At 35.7% G+C, this 17,337-nt stretch overlaps 1 protein-coding gene across 1 annotated transcript in view; it reads right to left on the bottom strand.

Annotated features, from left to right (window-relative positions):
* The window catches only part of LOC137919187 (tRNA dimethylallyltransferase), a 321,190-nt gene that overhangs the window by 35,814 nt on the left and 268,039 nt on the right, over window positions 1–17,337 (bottom strand). The window contains exon 4 of the mRNA XM_068762181.1: window positions 16,119–16,242. Coding sequence (XP_068618282.1) covers window positions 16,119–16,242 — 124 coding nt within the window. The remainder of the gene's footprint in view (window positions 1–16,118; window positions 16,243–17,337) is intronic.

Here is a 17,337-nt window from a genome sequence, read left to right as displayed (position 1 = left end):
ATTTGACTGGCCAATAACTTCTGGTATAACAAAGTCGTTAGAAACAGATAATTTTAATATTAGTAGTAATTCTATTTTTAAAAACCTTTCTACTTATTATATATATAATACTATATACCTATTTCTGAAACCAATGATTTTTGGATAGGGATAGGTATAGTACCATTCATTACTTTAAGGCAGCTGTAATCAATCACGGATATATATTAAGACGATTTTATACTATATTTATTTTACAGCCTTTACTGACTACATCGATTGAGACGAACATAGGATTTAGTATACATACACTCTGCGATATACAACTAGCGTAAAATAAAAGTCAATATGTTTTGAATAGACTTGTTCCTTTACGATTTTCCCCTATTTTGCTAACAGCTCCCCTTTCTCCTCGGGAGTTCAGTAGTGGTGGAGGGGGGGGGGGGGGGTGTAAACAAACGGATTTCGACTAATGGTTATGTAAATGAGTCGTCATTCAATTTGGCCGGTGTGAAACAAGGTGCCCGTTACCGCTGATCCCGCTGCCCATTCCGGCGGTGATTACGTATCGTATTGTCCAAGTGAAAAACTGATGGCATATTGATATAAAATAAAAGTGGAATAATTACTAAATTATAAATAAATGAATATGGAAGATGTTAAGTTCTAGCCGGGATGAAATATTTCTCCTCTTAAAATTGGTACCTTTGGACGACATGTTTGTGAAAAATGTGTTATTTTTTCATTTTGACAAAAGTTGGGCCTGCAGAGTTTCAATGTTTTTGAAATATGCATGTCTACGCTTCATAGGGTTTCAAGAACGCCAAGGCCCACGAGCGGACGCAAGTCTTTGCTTTGTGGCCCGACAACTTGCAAGCTTGTATTAATAAATATAAGGCCTTATTAGCGATTCTGTACACATTGTTAACAATAATGTAGCTAAAAGATATAAAATTAAATTGCAACTGAACATTTATTACATACAGACTGATAGGTTATAGATGGTAATTAAAGCTACAAAACCTATTTCAAATCACCTACATAAAGTGACTACTAATTGGAATGTAACAGATTACATTACTTTCCAGTCTTCTGATGTTATAGTCGAGAGGCACATTAATTGACTGCAAAATACATTCATCCCTATAACAAATTATTCTGTGTATCTTGTTAACCACAACAGAGGTAAAAGATATAAAATTGCAATATAGATGAAAATATATTTATACATAAATAAAAACATATTTACTCGCTTGAGCGTATGACTCGTACCGTCACGCGGGCAAAGAAGTTCAAGATATTTATACTCGTGGAAAAAAAAAGGTGTATGACAATCGTTTTTGTTACTACGCGGACATGCCGCGGTGTTTGCCTTCGAGTTATTTAGGGGCCCCGTGTTGCAGTGAGGGCGGCGAGTGAAAAGGAGAATGGCCCTAGCTACCTCCACCTTCGGCAACACTAGTCGGTAGCAACCTTTAATTTGGAAAGCTCAAATACTCGCGTCGTTGGAACTGATTTTTTTTCTTACAGCAAACCCTCTTTTACAAGTACATCTATTGAGTAATTAAAATATAATAGTATGTTATTTTTAAAGGTAATTTTTGTTATATTTATTTGTTTATTTTTTTTATTATTAAAAAGTTATTGTACACAAACTCTCAACAGAGTTTTGTATTAGAGTAAATATACCTTCACTGAGTAATTTTATAAGCTTTACTGCATTCAAATTTATATCTAATATGTTTATCTTAGTGTGTAGATCCTTTTCTTAAATTTTATGTCAGTTGCGACATTGTCTTTTTTTATAAGCTTTACTAAATTTCCTCTAACATGGGCAGAGCCTATATTTCTATTTACAATTTCTAGATAGAGGGGGAACGCCTGGGAATGGAGGGCCCAGGCAGTGTCAAACTCTCACTGACTAAAACCCCCCTCCGTCGGCTTTGTTATATTTAAGTTTCTTAGTTACATTTACTTTACAAAATCAAACTTTTTCGCATAACAGTCAATGTGTCACCCTTACCAGCGTAAAGTTTGTAATATATTATAACTTCATGGCGAAATATTTATTCGGAATTACTTGCAATAAATTTTTATAATGTCGTGTTATCTTCATCATCTCAGTTGGTCGATGCCCACTGCAAGGCAACCTATCTCAAAGATCGGTGACCAGACTGGTGCTGTTCGCACCCTTCAAAGGTCAGTGCACCTAGTGACGTGGGTACATCCACACCGCGTCTATCCATTCGTGGTCACCTCACGACAATGTCATTTACTCGTGTGAAATTTGTACATACTGTTTCGCGTAAAAATTGTACACTGTGACTTACTACAGTAAGAAAAGTACCAATATTTAGCCAGTGCACCGCCCGCCAGCCCGCTGATAAATGGATATGCGGCAAACAATTCGAATTACACAACTGCCACCGTCAAATCACTCAACACGTGTTTCGCCCCTCCACGGGGCATCTTCGGGAGTTAGCGGAAAACACGTGTTAAGTGATTTGACGGTGGCGGTTGTGTAATTCGCATTGTTTGCCGCATACGCATTTATCAGCGGGCTGGCGGGCGGTGCACTTTGTTGCACGACTACCACTGCATGTGCGGAAGTGGCTAAATATTGGTCCTTTTCTTACTTAGGATGGACTTCCGCGAGGTAACGCCTGATTCCATTAAATAATTACTACAGTATTTTTTTAAATCTTCTTACTAACGTGAAATTTATACAATCTGACTTTCGACACCTATATTAGGGGACGCCAACTTCGATACTTAAGTAGTTCCCAACATCGGTAGCTTGAGAAAGGGATATGAATCTACAGATAAGCTTCAACACGCATTACGCTTTATCATCTTATTATCTGTGATTTACTTGTAATTTCGATTTATAATGGCGGCAGTTTGAGCTTACACTTCTAAAAGGTTTTATCTATAGGAAGTCGTAATGAATATTATTATGTATGAATATTATTTATTCGACCTCTTACTTTTATTACTGGTTTATGATTATAAAAACGTAGAAAAGAAAACTACGCAGACAAAAGTCTTTTAAAAGGTCGAAGTTTGACGACTGAAAGAGATGTTGGACTCGGTAGCGAAAAGAGCATTTTAGTAAGATTGAGTTATGATTGCAGTTGAAACATTGAAAACTGCATACGTTATGTCCGATTGTTAGCCCGCGAGTGCCGACGCCACATTTTATATGAATAATGAAGAATCTTTTTAAGGGACGATAGACTTCGAGTAACACCTAAAGTGCAAAAGGACACCACGTTGACAATCGTCGCCCAAAAGAGCCATGCACACATCATCCATACATGCCGCGGAACTGTAGAAACCTTTTATGATATTATTCCCGCAGGTGTATAAATATCCATATAATCGTGTCAGTACAATCATTCCGTAATAGTGTTCCATATGGAACAGTCATGAGAACTACTACATGTACTGATGTTTCAATTCAGAAAGAGAACCTCTTTACTACTAAGATACTTGAATGGTCGGATTTGCACCGACTAAAACCTGTTGTTTCTTCGTGATTGGTTTATAGTAGTGCCTTGGTCATATATTAGTTGCCGAGAAAATGAATCTATCCTTCAAACTTCCATGTCTGCCACCCAAAGGCTAAGGAGACAAAGAAGCAAGTACTCACAAATATAGACCTCCTTATTCCCTTGCGGCGGATCTGATCTTTCGCTCAACTGCCAACCATATATCTTCTGTGGAGGTTGATGATATACCGATACCACTGAGGAAACTGCGGTGGTAGGGTTCTGAGGGTATTTAGCGCAATGTAATACTCCATCTCCTCTGACACTGTCTCCGCAAGAAGAAAATGGAAATAAAGCCTCGGAAAAATTGTGAGATATATTACGATCTAATGCATGTACCTGTGAAGTACAAAGTTCTAGCGTTTTCAATCCGGGAATATTGGTGTCAAAGATGCACATCGCGCCCAGATATGAATAAAATATACGTCATACTGGACATATAAGTTATACACAAGGATATATATGTTTAATGGAATCAGGCGTTACCTTGCGGAAGTCCATCCTTTGTAAGAAAAGGACCAATATTTAGCCACTTCTGCTCAATGAGTGGTTTAACGTTTGTAGTTATGTAATTCGCATTGTTTGCCAAATACGCATTTATCAGCGGGCTGGCGGGCGGTTCACTTCGTTGCATGACTACCACTGCATGTGTGGAAGTGTCTAAATATTAGTCCTTTTCTTACTAAGGATATATAATAAAGGCGTACATGCCAGCGAACAAATTGGTCTTAACTAAGTGGTATATTACGACCCAGATTCTTTGTTTAACTTGTATGCTGACTATGAGAAAATTTTATATTAATAATTTGAAATAATAAACAATTGCGTAGTGGGAATAAAGCCGGTAACATTTATAAAGAAACTTATATATTACATAAATATCACACAATCAACACAATTGTACGCATAATAAAATTAAGAAATAAAAAGAAACCAGAGCGATTACGAAATGATAGGATAAACAAAGATTTTTTCAAATATGTGAATACATACAAAAATTTTTATTTCGAGGATAATTTATGTAAACTTTAGTCAATTGTTGAATGGCTAAAGTTTTAACTAGGGTTTGAGAACGTATGGAGAAAGAGGAGAATTGACATAAGCGCTAAATTCTAATAATGCGTGTCTACTTTTCCATATTTCTGTAAACCGTGCGAAATCTTGACGCATAAATCTAGTAACATAAATCTAATGTTATAAATCTAGTATCATAAACTTCGCTTTTTTGAAAAAGGTTGTGGGCTAGCCACACTCTGCACGTTGCCACCTTAAATATGTGTAATCTCCAAACACCATTTAGGCAGCAGTGACAGTTGAAATGTGTTGGCGCTGAATGTTCAGAATCTTCGGAGCTCAGAATAAGCACTCGTCTACCCAAAGTCTGCTTATGTACAATTGTCTATTACTTCGGCCACATTGCAAGGTGAAAATTTGAAACACTGAAGAAACTAATAGTTGTCAGCAATGTAGATGGTAAAGGAGGAAGACGAGTTAGGGAACGGTCACGTACTCGATGGGCTGTCGCAATTTCAATAGCGTTCATCACCACGATGCATGGCTACATAAAACTTTCACAAAATAGAGAAAATTGCAGCTAAGACTGACATGTTATATCACTCAGTGTTTGACACTGGTCGGTCTAACATCTTTTGAGGATGCCCCGTGGAGGGGTGAAACACGTGTAGAGTAGATTAACGGTGGTAGTTGTGTTTCGCATTTTTACCGCACGTGCATTTATCAGCAGGCTGGCGGGCGGTGCACTTCATTACACGACTACTTCTGAATAGCGGAAGTAGCTATATATTAGTCGCTTTCTTAGTTAGGATGGACTTCCGCGAAGTAACGCCTGAATCTATTAGTTATTTGACATGTTGTATGTTACGGCGCAACCATATTTAAGTTCATGGGCCCTTCCGCTCCTTGAACTCAGTTCAGATGGAGCTGTAAAAGCCTTATGGCTAACAGTAACTACTTCTACAGAGGAAATGCAATGCGCAACCTTCAGTTAAGAAACGCCTAAGAGAAACAGCGAAGAACTTATATAAAACAAAGGTTTTAAATAAATAAATAAAGCGTTACATTAAAAGGTTAATTAAAATAGATCACGCCGTGAAACACAACACCGCAATGTTGAAATACCATTACTTAAGGTGTTTTAAAAGCCGTTAAATATTTGTTTGTGCCCCATAACGAAAACGAAGGGTTGCGTAGTTTGCCGAACCCCACGAGTCGGGGCTCCATCGATAGCTTTTAATTTCACTTCCGGATCGCAAACAATGGCAAATTGTCTTTAACAATGGAGTTAAAAATTATTTTTATAACATTTAATATTACCATAGTACCTTATGCATATGTTTATATTAATTATTGCTTTTAACCACAAATATTAATTACAAAAAGTATTTAAATTGTTCCACATTAAGACGTAGTGATGTTAATAATAAAACATTACAGAATAGATAATAAAATATTATTAAACCATATACATATGTATATACATATACGGTAGTTAAGCGATGCGTAGTGTTTTGGTTCCCGGGATACAATCTTATGTAGTTTACACTTTGTGCATTATTTATATAGAACTGCCACTACTGTCTATCAAGTTTCCAGAGGAAGAGTAGCAGCGTCCTCTGCATACGTTGATACCACACTATGATCGCCAACATGCCTGTTAAACTTGGCGATTATGGTATATCTCCCATTAGATATCTTTGACGACAACGACGATAAATATGTTAGAAAAAAAGTGTTATTTCTATTATTGGTTAAATATTACATTTTAAATTATTTATTTAATTATTACCATTTGTAAATAATCGTTATGATTAAAACATTAAATGAAAAGATAAAATCATCAGTATTAAAATTGTCGAAGTAACTACATTTTTTCTATTGCACTACGACAGACTGTTAACAGTACCTTCGTAATGTAACGACATCACTGTTGGGGTGATTAAACATCATCATCATTTTAGCAATAGGACGATCACTGGTGGATGTGGGTCTTACTTAGAGATTTCCAATAGCGATTGGCGGCCTTCATCTAGCATCTTTCGAAGATCTATACAAGGTCGTCTCTCCACCTTGTAGGCAGACGTCGCTGCGTTTTCCGGTCTTAGGTCTTTACTCTAGAACCTTAAGGCTCCAAGTAACCATTACATTACCTAAATTATAAATACAGGATATTAATCAAATCATCAAGATCATATTAATATTAAATAATCAAAGCAAATCGACACGTAATATTATATTAATAAGTTATAAATTCGAATGTCTATAGTATCGTAGTCATGTGGCAAAAGGCCTATAAGGAGACCGGCTTTAAAGACCTACCATAATACGTGTTTCGTTGTTACTGCTCCGTGGGGTCAAACATAGGGAAATAACGAAAATAAAAAACAACGGTACGGCAGGTGCAAAGGGGGCGTATACAGGTTGTTACAAAATTAATGTTTGAGTTGCTTTTATGAAATCGCGTATTTATGATTTTATATATTACTGTTACCTGCTTATTTCGCGTATCGTAAAATAAAGAAAAGATACAATGTTAAATTTTCCTATCTAGATGCCTTTATTACTTACGTTGAAGTTATTTTAATGTTTTTAATTCGACTTTCTGGTTGAATTTCCTAAAATCCATCCTTAGCTGACTGCCACTTGGTGAAAGGAATTCTTGTATCAAATTTTAAGCCTTTAAGCAGTATAGTTTCAAAGTTATCATGATGAGTCAGGACAAATGCGCGCGCGCAAGACATAGAGAGAGCACTATACAAAAAAGCATATCGAATTTGACCATTAGAATGACGAACTATTCAACGTCATTAATATTATATTTGAATAACGTTTAATACTAAACTGTATTAAACGTTAAAACACTAATGGAGTGTAATATATTATTACGTTGTCTCTAGTATTTACACTAAGTCCAGCATGTGTCTTAAATTCTGTCTATTACATGATGATATCTATTATTGATAAAGGAAGAACAGTTTTGAATTAGTGTTATATCTATATATAATATATTAGTTGTATATATAGATTATACTATTAATAATCCAATTTTAGTTAACATTCTACAATATTTATCACATATTATTTTCGACATAATCAAGGTCGCGGGGAACAAGTGACCTATACCTTTTACTTTTTTTTACCTTTTTATTAGAGTCCGCGTGGGGAGACTTTCCGTTTGGTAAATTGATGATACAGTCAAAGTCAATAGATACGAGCAGCGCAACACCGATGATGAAACTAATACTGTGATCATTTGCAGCGACATTAAGAACGCCAGGTTTAATAGAAACTAAAATAAAATCGATCACCTCATATATGTAAATACAACGGTGTTATAACGAACATTAATTATTCGGTAGAGGAAACGAAACACCATGTATAAGGAAAAGGGTGTTGTGCACCCAACAGGTGGGCGACGCCGTCCGCCACGCGCTCGCGTGCCTCCCTCGTGAACTTAAACTGGTGATTTGATGAAATGCCCTAACGAGCCACCTTTTCAATTCTATTCGGACTTATACAAAAAACTTGTGACACGACAAAGACTTATTATATCTTATTATAACGGAATTCGACGCCTATTATTTATTTGATATTATCATCACCTTTTAAAGAACATAGTCAAGAAAAAGTAATTGAAAGATTTATATTATATATTGGCATCTAACATCTTTTCTAATTGACAAGATTATAGTTGCTCAATGAGCCACGGAGAGGGCTATCTCCGGCATATTCCTACGAGATCGTATTAAGTATTCCCATCTAAATCCGTAGGTGATCGAAAACAATCGATAAAGCCCAGCGGATTGAAAACTTGAAGTGGTAGTGGGCAGACTAACAACAAAGATTTTGTGGGAAAGCGCTGAATGCAAGCCATATAGACGCTTAGGGAAGGTCTATGACCAGCAGTGGGCATCCTACGACCGTAAAGGTGATGTCGATGATAATGAATTTGGGAATGGTTTAAAATCTGTAAAACACTGAACATGTATTATTCTTATAAATTAGTATTAATCTCTTGTTTTTTAATTAGTATTATTCTTATAATATAGTATTAGTCTCTTGTTCGTAAAAGGCGCTTAAAATTGTGGTCAATCTATGCTATTAAAATTAAAAAAAGTCTTCTCCTCAAAGGCATGTAATAGTGTTAGAATGCGATAGATACTTTTTTCTTTCTTCCTTTATAGGAAAGACAAGGGCGTAAAAACTAGACCCTTTTATTTCATATTTTTTACTCCAGGGAAAAAGCTATAGAATACAAATCATACTGCCATGTTCTATGTTACTTTATCTGCTGTACATTTTTTATAAAGTTTTTTTTTTTGGTAAGTAAATTTTAGTTTTTCTACGAACCATAGAGTACTCGCAATGATTAAAAAATTTCGTCAGTAAAAAGAAAATTAAAGACAGATTAAAAAATACGCTGGTTACGTTATAAAAAAACTGAATAAGGCGACATAAATAAACAAATTGTTTTACGTTTTGTCAATCGGTGCGTATAATTGATTCAAATAACCGCGAAATTACCGCATTATTAATTCTCGGTACAGTGACGGGCAGTTACTATTGCGTGTATCGTGTAGTGTTTTTGCAAAGACTTTTTGCATGTTAAAATCTGTGTTTTGCAACGCTTTTGTCGCTCCGACGATTGGGTGCGTATGCCGAGTATGCGAGATCTAAGCGATAATTCCGCGGTTTATCACGTCCATTGCGCGGTTGGGACGCAACATATGTATGTCCGGAACAGCCGGCCGGCAGCAGGTGCTGCGCGCGTGCGCATCCCGTCTTGTCCAGGGCTGTCAAAAAACTTTCGTTATAACATAAAAGTTAATTAAGAAATAGTGATACAATTAAATCTATTTTTTTTCATATGACTATTTATTACCAATGAGAAGCGAAGTAAAGTTAAAAGAAAAGTATATAATAAGCAAAAGTTGACCCTGAGGAACGAAGTATTAAACAAGCCAAATATAAGAAGGAGACGTGACAACTACTTTCGTTATAAAGATCTTTACAAGTAAAGAAAGTTTTCTATCCTTAATTAAATGAAACACTTGTGTGAAACAAATCGCGTGATTACTCTATACAGACCAATATTATTTAATGTATTGAAAGAATTACTATTGACAGAATAATATCACAAAGGGTACCCACATTCGCAAGCCGTGCTAGTCGCTCGTTTCTAATGAGCATACGAGCAAGTTGAAGTTAGCAGTGGGCAGACATGCTATATGGCGCGCAGAATAGATGTATCTTACCAGTAACCACAGCGTCATCGAGCATCCACGTGAAGATTTTTATGGCCTCGTCTTTAGGACCTCTCGTTCGCCAATCATGTACAGACAGGTCGCAGTTTTGTCTTTCTCAATGTCTTTCATTCTTGCCTCTAAATTCCTTTACAATATCTTTCATTCTTTTCTATACTTTTCTTTCATACATCGCCTCATTTTATTTGCCTTCATTCCAGAGTTCTACAATTTTACGTTTATTATATTTATCCATGCAAAGGTTAGACATACGCCCTTAATAATGTCGTTAACAGACGCTGTATCCAGTCTTCTCGTAACTGATCCTATTGGTAATCTATGGGGAATGCTTATAACAGCGGATACAGCATTACGGTTAAAATGATGATAATGAAAATCAAAATTATTAATAATTTTTAATGGTACTGAAAAAAAAAACTTTTGGTCGTCCATCTTCTATAAAAATGAGTATTTATATTTTGCATGTAATTTAGAAACCCTAATTACATTAATTATATATTCCCCTTTATAAGACAGTGTAATAGTTCGTCAAAAGTTTTTTTGTTTGTATGAAAAATATGCCGGTCGGTTTTCGGCAAAGTTTAACATACGCCAGAATTCATTCACGCGAAATATTCCGCAACTGGTGATTTATAAAACAATTGTTTTTAAATTATATTGTTGTCATTGTTTTTATTTTAATGACCAAAGTTGTCACAAAATAAATTTTATTTCTTCATTAATATTTGTATATTTGCGTGTTGGTTTGATGATGCCTTTTCGATACGGTTTACCTTAATGTACATATAATATCAGTACTTCTGGACTGGTCATAGTGGCGACCTATGTGGGATCTATGTCTTTCAGTGGCCATCTATGACGGATAGTACTTCAAATAACTATATGCCATTACAACGAGGGATACATATACATGAAGTTAGTTAACACAACATATGCCAATTATAAAACTAAGTTTCATTATCATTGCGTATATATGTGTTATATCTGATTTTACACACATATGACGCTTGTGTGTATTTGTGTTATTAGTTACACGAATGAAAATATATCACAATACTAAGTTTGCACTATACAGGGTGATTGGTAAAAGTGTTAAAGCTGTTACTGGGTGAACTGGTTGAAGTATCAGATTTTAGCTGATTTCTAATCACCTGTATAAATCTATCACTATGAAATATGTTGCATTAATTTATTGTTTCTATTGCAATAGACAAGGACAGATAGTAAACACTAATTTATTTTAATACGTAGTGTTCCGAATTATAATATCATCAATTAGCCTATATACCAATTAAGTGAAATTTTAAAATATAGCGCTCTGTAAACACGATTACGGTAATGTATTTTAACATAGGCGCCGGTGTATCACCTACTTAGAAAGCCTTCTGCAAACGCGACACACCACTACATACCTTAGTGCAGCAGATGTATTTTTTAATACCATCGCAATAGCTACCTTGTAATTAATTGCTTATAGACATTTCCGTAGCCATGTTGCATACCGAATGCGCTTTAATAGAAAACCACCTTGCGTTCGCGACTGATGCAAATATGAAATTCCGACAATAGATAATTGGCGCTCTTTATAGCGGCCATCTTGTTTTTAAGATGGCGGTGAATTCTAAAACATACCTCTATTATTAAAAAAAATACTATAATAAATAACGAAGCTTTGTAAAAATATAATATATATTGAATTCAGAATCTATATTTTAATTTTTAATAAATATTTTGAATGTCGCAAAAACGCAGTTGCTTGGTTCCGGAACACAGAGCGTTGAGACAATATAAAACAAGGCAAGACGATTATTTCGAATCTATTTTCTTTACTTTATGAGATTATATCTAGCGGTGGGCACCCTAAGTCTTTAATTATAATGTAGGAGATTATTAACTTTATATTAATTTGGAATCATATTCTAATAGTGAAGAATATTTTATACCAACTTTTTACAACGTGTTAAGAGATTGCTAATGGATAGATTTTAGCCAAAATACATACTATGTTATAGTGTGAAAATATGTACGTTATATATAATTAAAATGCGTACTAAAGTTGTTTAACTTTGGAAAATTTTTCGTAAATAAATATGTGATAGTTTTTACGAATTTTAAAGCAATTAGTGTTATTATATTGTCATCATTATTTCAGGCCATTGAAGCCCACTGCAAGATACAGGCCTTCACTAATGATATTTATGTGTGGAGCTACCATAATCGCCACGGTCGACAGACGGGTTTGCGATCGCTGAGTGGGGTTATGGTACGCAGAGAACGCTTCTGCCCATCCTCTGGAAACCTGTATGTAAGCAGTAGCAATCCTATATAATTAATGCACAAAGTGTAAATAATCAGTTTGCATCCTGGGAATCGAACTCGCGACATACGGTCGTAAGTCAGGGTAGACTAGTACTGCTACTACTTTACACAAGTGATAACTATATATGATCCAAAGTGGAGAATAAAATTAAAAAAACTAAATGACTAAATGAATAATGCACAAAGTGTGAATTATATTTAAAACTGTATCCCCACAATAGAACCCACGACCTACGGTTGTGAGTCTTAGTTTTCTACAGCTGGGCTAGCTTTGAATATTCAAAATAATGCGAATATTTTATGAAACTTGAATTTTAAAATAATCTGCATTGGACTCGTTTAATTGTGCCGTGAAGATGCGGTCATTACAAATATTAACTAATTAAAAAAAAAGATACAAAAGCGCGCATTTCCGACGACCAGGCAAGTCGGGCACTATGACCGCGTAGCATTTGCAAAGAGCCTTTTTTTCTCGACATTTCTGCCTCAGTGCACCTGTTAGAATACATAATTTAATTACACCCAACCATCGATACGATTATCAAATGGAAGGAAAATAAAGTAAGTACAAATTCACTAGATTGGCAGGGTTGCCACGTGCTGTCTTCGTTTGGTAAACAAAAACAGATAAAAACATCGATACGTTAATCGATTTTGACAGTTTTATGGAGCGATGAAAAGGAACGCAGCGGGGAGAGGTGTCGGTAAACCCTTTCAGCGTCGTACAAAAAATACACCTGGTCACACCATTAATCAATCATTATTGAAACCAAAATAACACATTATTACTTCAGCAATCTTTTATAAATTTTACAAATGTCAAATATAGATAAAATATTCAATAACTGTAATAATACTGAAAAAAAGACATATAACAGTGCCTAAAATTATTAAAGAAAAATGTTTTCTTTCAACGACAGTAATAAATAAGACATACGAGAATCTTATTATAAATAAAATATAAAAAATTGAGAACTATTTTAAATACCTACATGCATTTAAATGCTGAATACAGATGTCAAAGCTTAAAAAGTTTTAAAGGAAGAATTTTTAGGGTATTTGCTTTTAATTAATGTAAGATACACCCTATCTAAAAATCAATGATCCCTGAAATAAGAAATAACGTAATAATAATATAGTAAGAAAAAGCGTTTTCTAAATTCAAAATACTACACGTTGAAGTCAATTAATATTTTCTTTCTAACCCTAGTGATGCTGGAGAAGAATGTTCAGAATCCTGTGGATGGCGCAACGAACCAACTCTACCCTCGTAGAAATCAAAATAAAAGAGAGGTTATCGCCGAGAGTGCAAATACGAATCCTCAAGTATTTTACACGTGTCATCTGTAATGAGGACTCAATGGAACGTTTGGTGGTGCAGGGCAAAGTGGAAGGCAATCGATCTCGTGGACGCTCTCCACCAAGATGAAGACTTTATCAAGACTGCCACTAAAACGCAGTAAATGAGTTCTGTTACTCCGGCAGACATCAGGATACATGATGGCGTATAGCAAAAGCTGTGGAGGAACTAGAACCGACCAGGGCATGAATTAGACCACTCTGACAAGAGCGCACGACTGAGACGATCTAACTATCAATTCTACAGATTTTTCACTACCAGAATCTATTGGCTTGTTGCATTCCAATAGAAAAAATAAATTAATTTAACAGAGTGACCACCTTTTATGAGTAATAAGTGTAAAAAGTTAAAAAAAAAATTCTGACAAATGGCGATAAGTAATTGTCAATTACGTCAATTATTTTACCCTTACTTCCTTACTTCGTGTATTTTCGGTATTAGTCCTTTACGGAGAATAAAGTGGTTTTCTAAAATTTAAAAATGGAAGGACTCGTCTAAAATGTGTCCAACTGGCCGTAAAGTAAATTCTGTATTCAAATTATGTTACAATGGATTAATCACTTATATTTACATCAAAATCAATCTAACATCTTTTCTGGTGATAAACGTTAAAAAAACGTCTTCATATTTTTTGAAATAAAATAAAAAAAATATGTTGAAATAGCCTGAAGTCGAACACCTCAAGGTGTGCTATGTTCTAAAGAAGTTGAAGTCATTTATAGTGCAGTAACCATTAACACAAACATTCTTTGACATTTTTTTTTATCTAGCCACTAGCTTTCTATATATTATCTGTGATCCTATTGTAAGCTTTCAATTCTTTATCAATCGATATTATCAAAGCAAAGAATGATGAGAAACAAAAGAATCAAATAAATAAGAGCATCTATCTATAAGTTCAGATAGTAGCATGAAATGCATCCAAAAGCGCCGCCATTTTTAAATCGTGGGTCGTAAAAAACGTAAACAAACCCTACCTGCTCTGAGATTGGCAGGTGGTTCAAAACGCATCTGCTGCAACTAAAGCCAAAGATTTTGTACCTGTCCGAGCATTTTTTACTATCGCATAGCGTGAGCGAACGCCATACTTCCTAATAGGGTCTCCGCAGGTGCGTTTACAGGAATTGTTATTGGACATTATTATCTGCTATACAACTATAACTTTATGTGGAACATTGTTGTTGTTATTTTTGTATGCGAAAAATACAAATGATATGCTTGTTTATCACATCACACTAAGTTTATTGACTCCTTTGGAAGTCTCCACTTGGTCAGAAGCTGCTTACTTATTCTCTGTTGATGTTGCTAAGGGCTTTTATAGCTTCATTAGCGCTGAGTTCAGAGCGGAAGGGTCCGTGAACTTAAAAAACTTAATAATAAATAAAGCTGATAGTGCGCGTACCAGTTGCATAAAGACGTTCGCGTGTAGTAAAGCGCTCTACTCGAGTAGAGCTGAGTAGTGTTGATGTTGTGTGAATGCGGCTTGGGACGGCAGCTTGGACCACAAACAAACCAAGGAGGGATCCGGATGCGACCATGGTTCGCCCACGTTATCCGCGGTTAGGAAGCGGGTGGTTCTCAAATACTACAAGATATATCACGAACTCCTTAGTCATTTGATGTAGTGACTAGGGCATAAAAACCCTTGAGACAAGACCTCAACTCGCAATATTTGAGGTTACACGATAAGACCGGACCTATCTACTAGAACAGTTGCTACGATCAGTCGGTAAAAATCAGTAATTACCGTTTTTGAAGGCGATAACGTCGAAACGACAAAAAAAAACACTAGAAACACTTCCGACGATACAGTTTTGTAGTATAAAAATGAGAATGACCGACCATCCGTTACTATTTTAGTCCTATAAGTTTTGTTTATTTGAATCAAGTAATAAGTATATATATTAGGGGAGCCGGAAAGTAATATCGCTTTCTTAGGTTAAATTCACGCGCCTACATTTTTTATCAAGTTTGTATTTCTAATCAACTCTATGTATAAATTTGTTATCAACAACCTTTTGCCTTCTAGTATACAATATCTTCCAAGTATGTAATAAGCTACCAAATGATAATCAAATATCGACATGCGCAGAAACGACATTACTTTCCGGTCCCTTTATATAATATATAAATACTAATCAAATAAAAAATTGAATCAGCATGCGCAGAGCAATTCGTTCATGTACAAGGTGGGCAAAACACCTTGATAAGATTGTCGGATGCCGTCAAATGGAGGCTGCATGCAACCGGTCCTATTGGAAACCTTTGAAGGAGATTTATGTCTTACAGTGGACTTCCAACGTCTGAAATGATAATGATGACCATGAATATGTGATAGAAGTTGACTTGATAAGGGAAATTTCAAACAGTGTAATATGGCTAAAACGATAATGAGAAAATCAAAGTATCAAGATGAGAAATTGCTTCACAAAATGAGAATCCACAAAGATCCATACACAAAGGAACGTAGTGGACAACAGGCCAGCTACTGTCTTCCTTTATAGAGAGATAAAAAAAGATATTACAGGTAGCGACCTGTAAGGAGGCAGACATAATTTTTTTTTGGGGGAAGTCATCTGGGCGTATAAGATATCCTTCCCTTTGAATACAGGGTTAACTTTAACTAACCTGTTCACACTTTAGCCATAGTATCAGTGTTGCTCCTGGTAGTCGAAGCTTGCCTTCGCTTAGCTTCTGTTCGTCCAGTACTTCACTGTGACGGCGCCCTGTCTTCAGCCATAGCTCTATGGACCTGTGAAACGACCAATAAATTAAATTATCTTCAAAACTCCATAATCTAATAGCAACCACTGCAATTGTTGTTTGTACCTAGTGGTGAAATAAGCGAGGTTCTCCTAGATGAAAAAAGTATATAAGAGATAGTTAAGATAGGTGTATTAGACATTTTAAATTTATTGTGAAGACGCCATGAGGATCTCAGCGGATGTGTCAACAATGTAGTTTTAAGGTTATACGACTCCTTTCTGAAATCGTGTTTGAACTGTATTCTGTTCTATTCTTGATTCCCCGCTCCGTTTATGGTAGGGGAACACCATTCACCGGAGGGCCGTCACGAGGCGCGTCCCTGCGCTGACGGCGTGGTCTCCGAGCGGGATCTGTCCTCTGCCGATCCCGTTCGGCCGCCTCCTTCTGGACCACAGTCTCACAGAAAAAGGCCACGGCCCTCCACGCCAGACGATGCCATCCTCATCTAACTGGACCTTTAAAAATCTATAGGGACGAACGATGTCTATCAGTGGACGTATGGATGAAATAATAATGATATGTACTGTCTACGTATCTAGAAAAATTCTAAACTTCGCAACAATCGTTTTACCAAACAACAATCATTCTAAAGGTGACAGTTTCGCAGTTTTAAATTGATACTAAGCGTTTCTAAACAACTTATTTCATCGTAAGTGAAGAGAAATCTCCAGGCGGTAGTTACAAAGATTTTGTTCACATAAAACTGTCCACGACAGCCATAACAAAGCAAGTATTATCATTATAACAAATATCGTATTACAAAACACTATTTAAGGAAAGAGACAAAAAAAAATGATGACACCGAATCCTTTCCGAGATATTTCATACTTTAACCTATTTGGGGAGCGTTCCATCTGTCCAGTAACTAAATCGAGCTAATACGATTGTTTTAGTTCAGTAACTTACCTATATCTAAATGCCTGACATCTTTTTAATGATATTTTATTCGATCTTGAATATAATAATGCCTCATGACTCTGTGGCGAAAAGTCCCATGGAAGGAAAATATATTGGGAGCATGGAAAATTAAAAAATAACTAAGAACGAATGACACACTGAGATTCAAAAGAGTAATGATTCC

This window comes from Battus philenor, unplaced genomic scaffold, assembly GCF_028537555.1.
Source record: "Battus philenor isolate CCGP_79_NKW_IND1 unplaced genomic scaffold, ilBatPhil1.0.hap1 SCAF_16, whole genome shotgun sequence".
NCBI classification, from domain to species: domain Eukaryota; kingdom Metazoa; phylum Arthropoda; class Insecta; order Lepidoptera; family Papilionidae; genus Battus; species Battus philenor.
The sequence above is the reverse complement of the archived record's forward strand: the minus strand, read 5'-3'. Positions and strand labels throughout refer to the sequence as shown.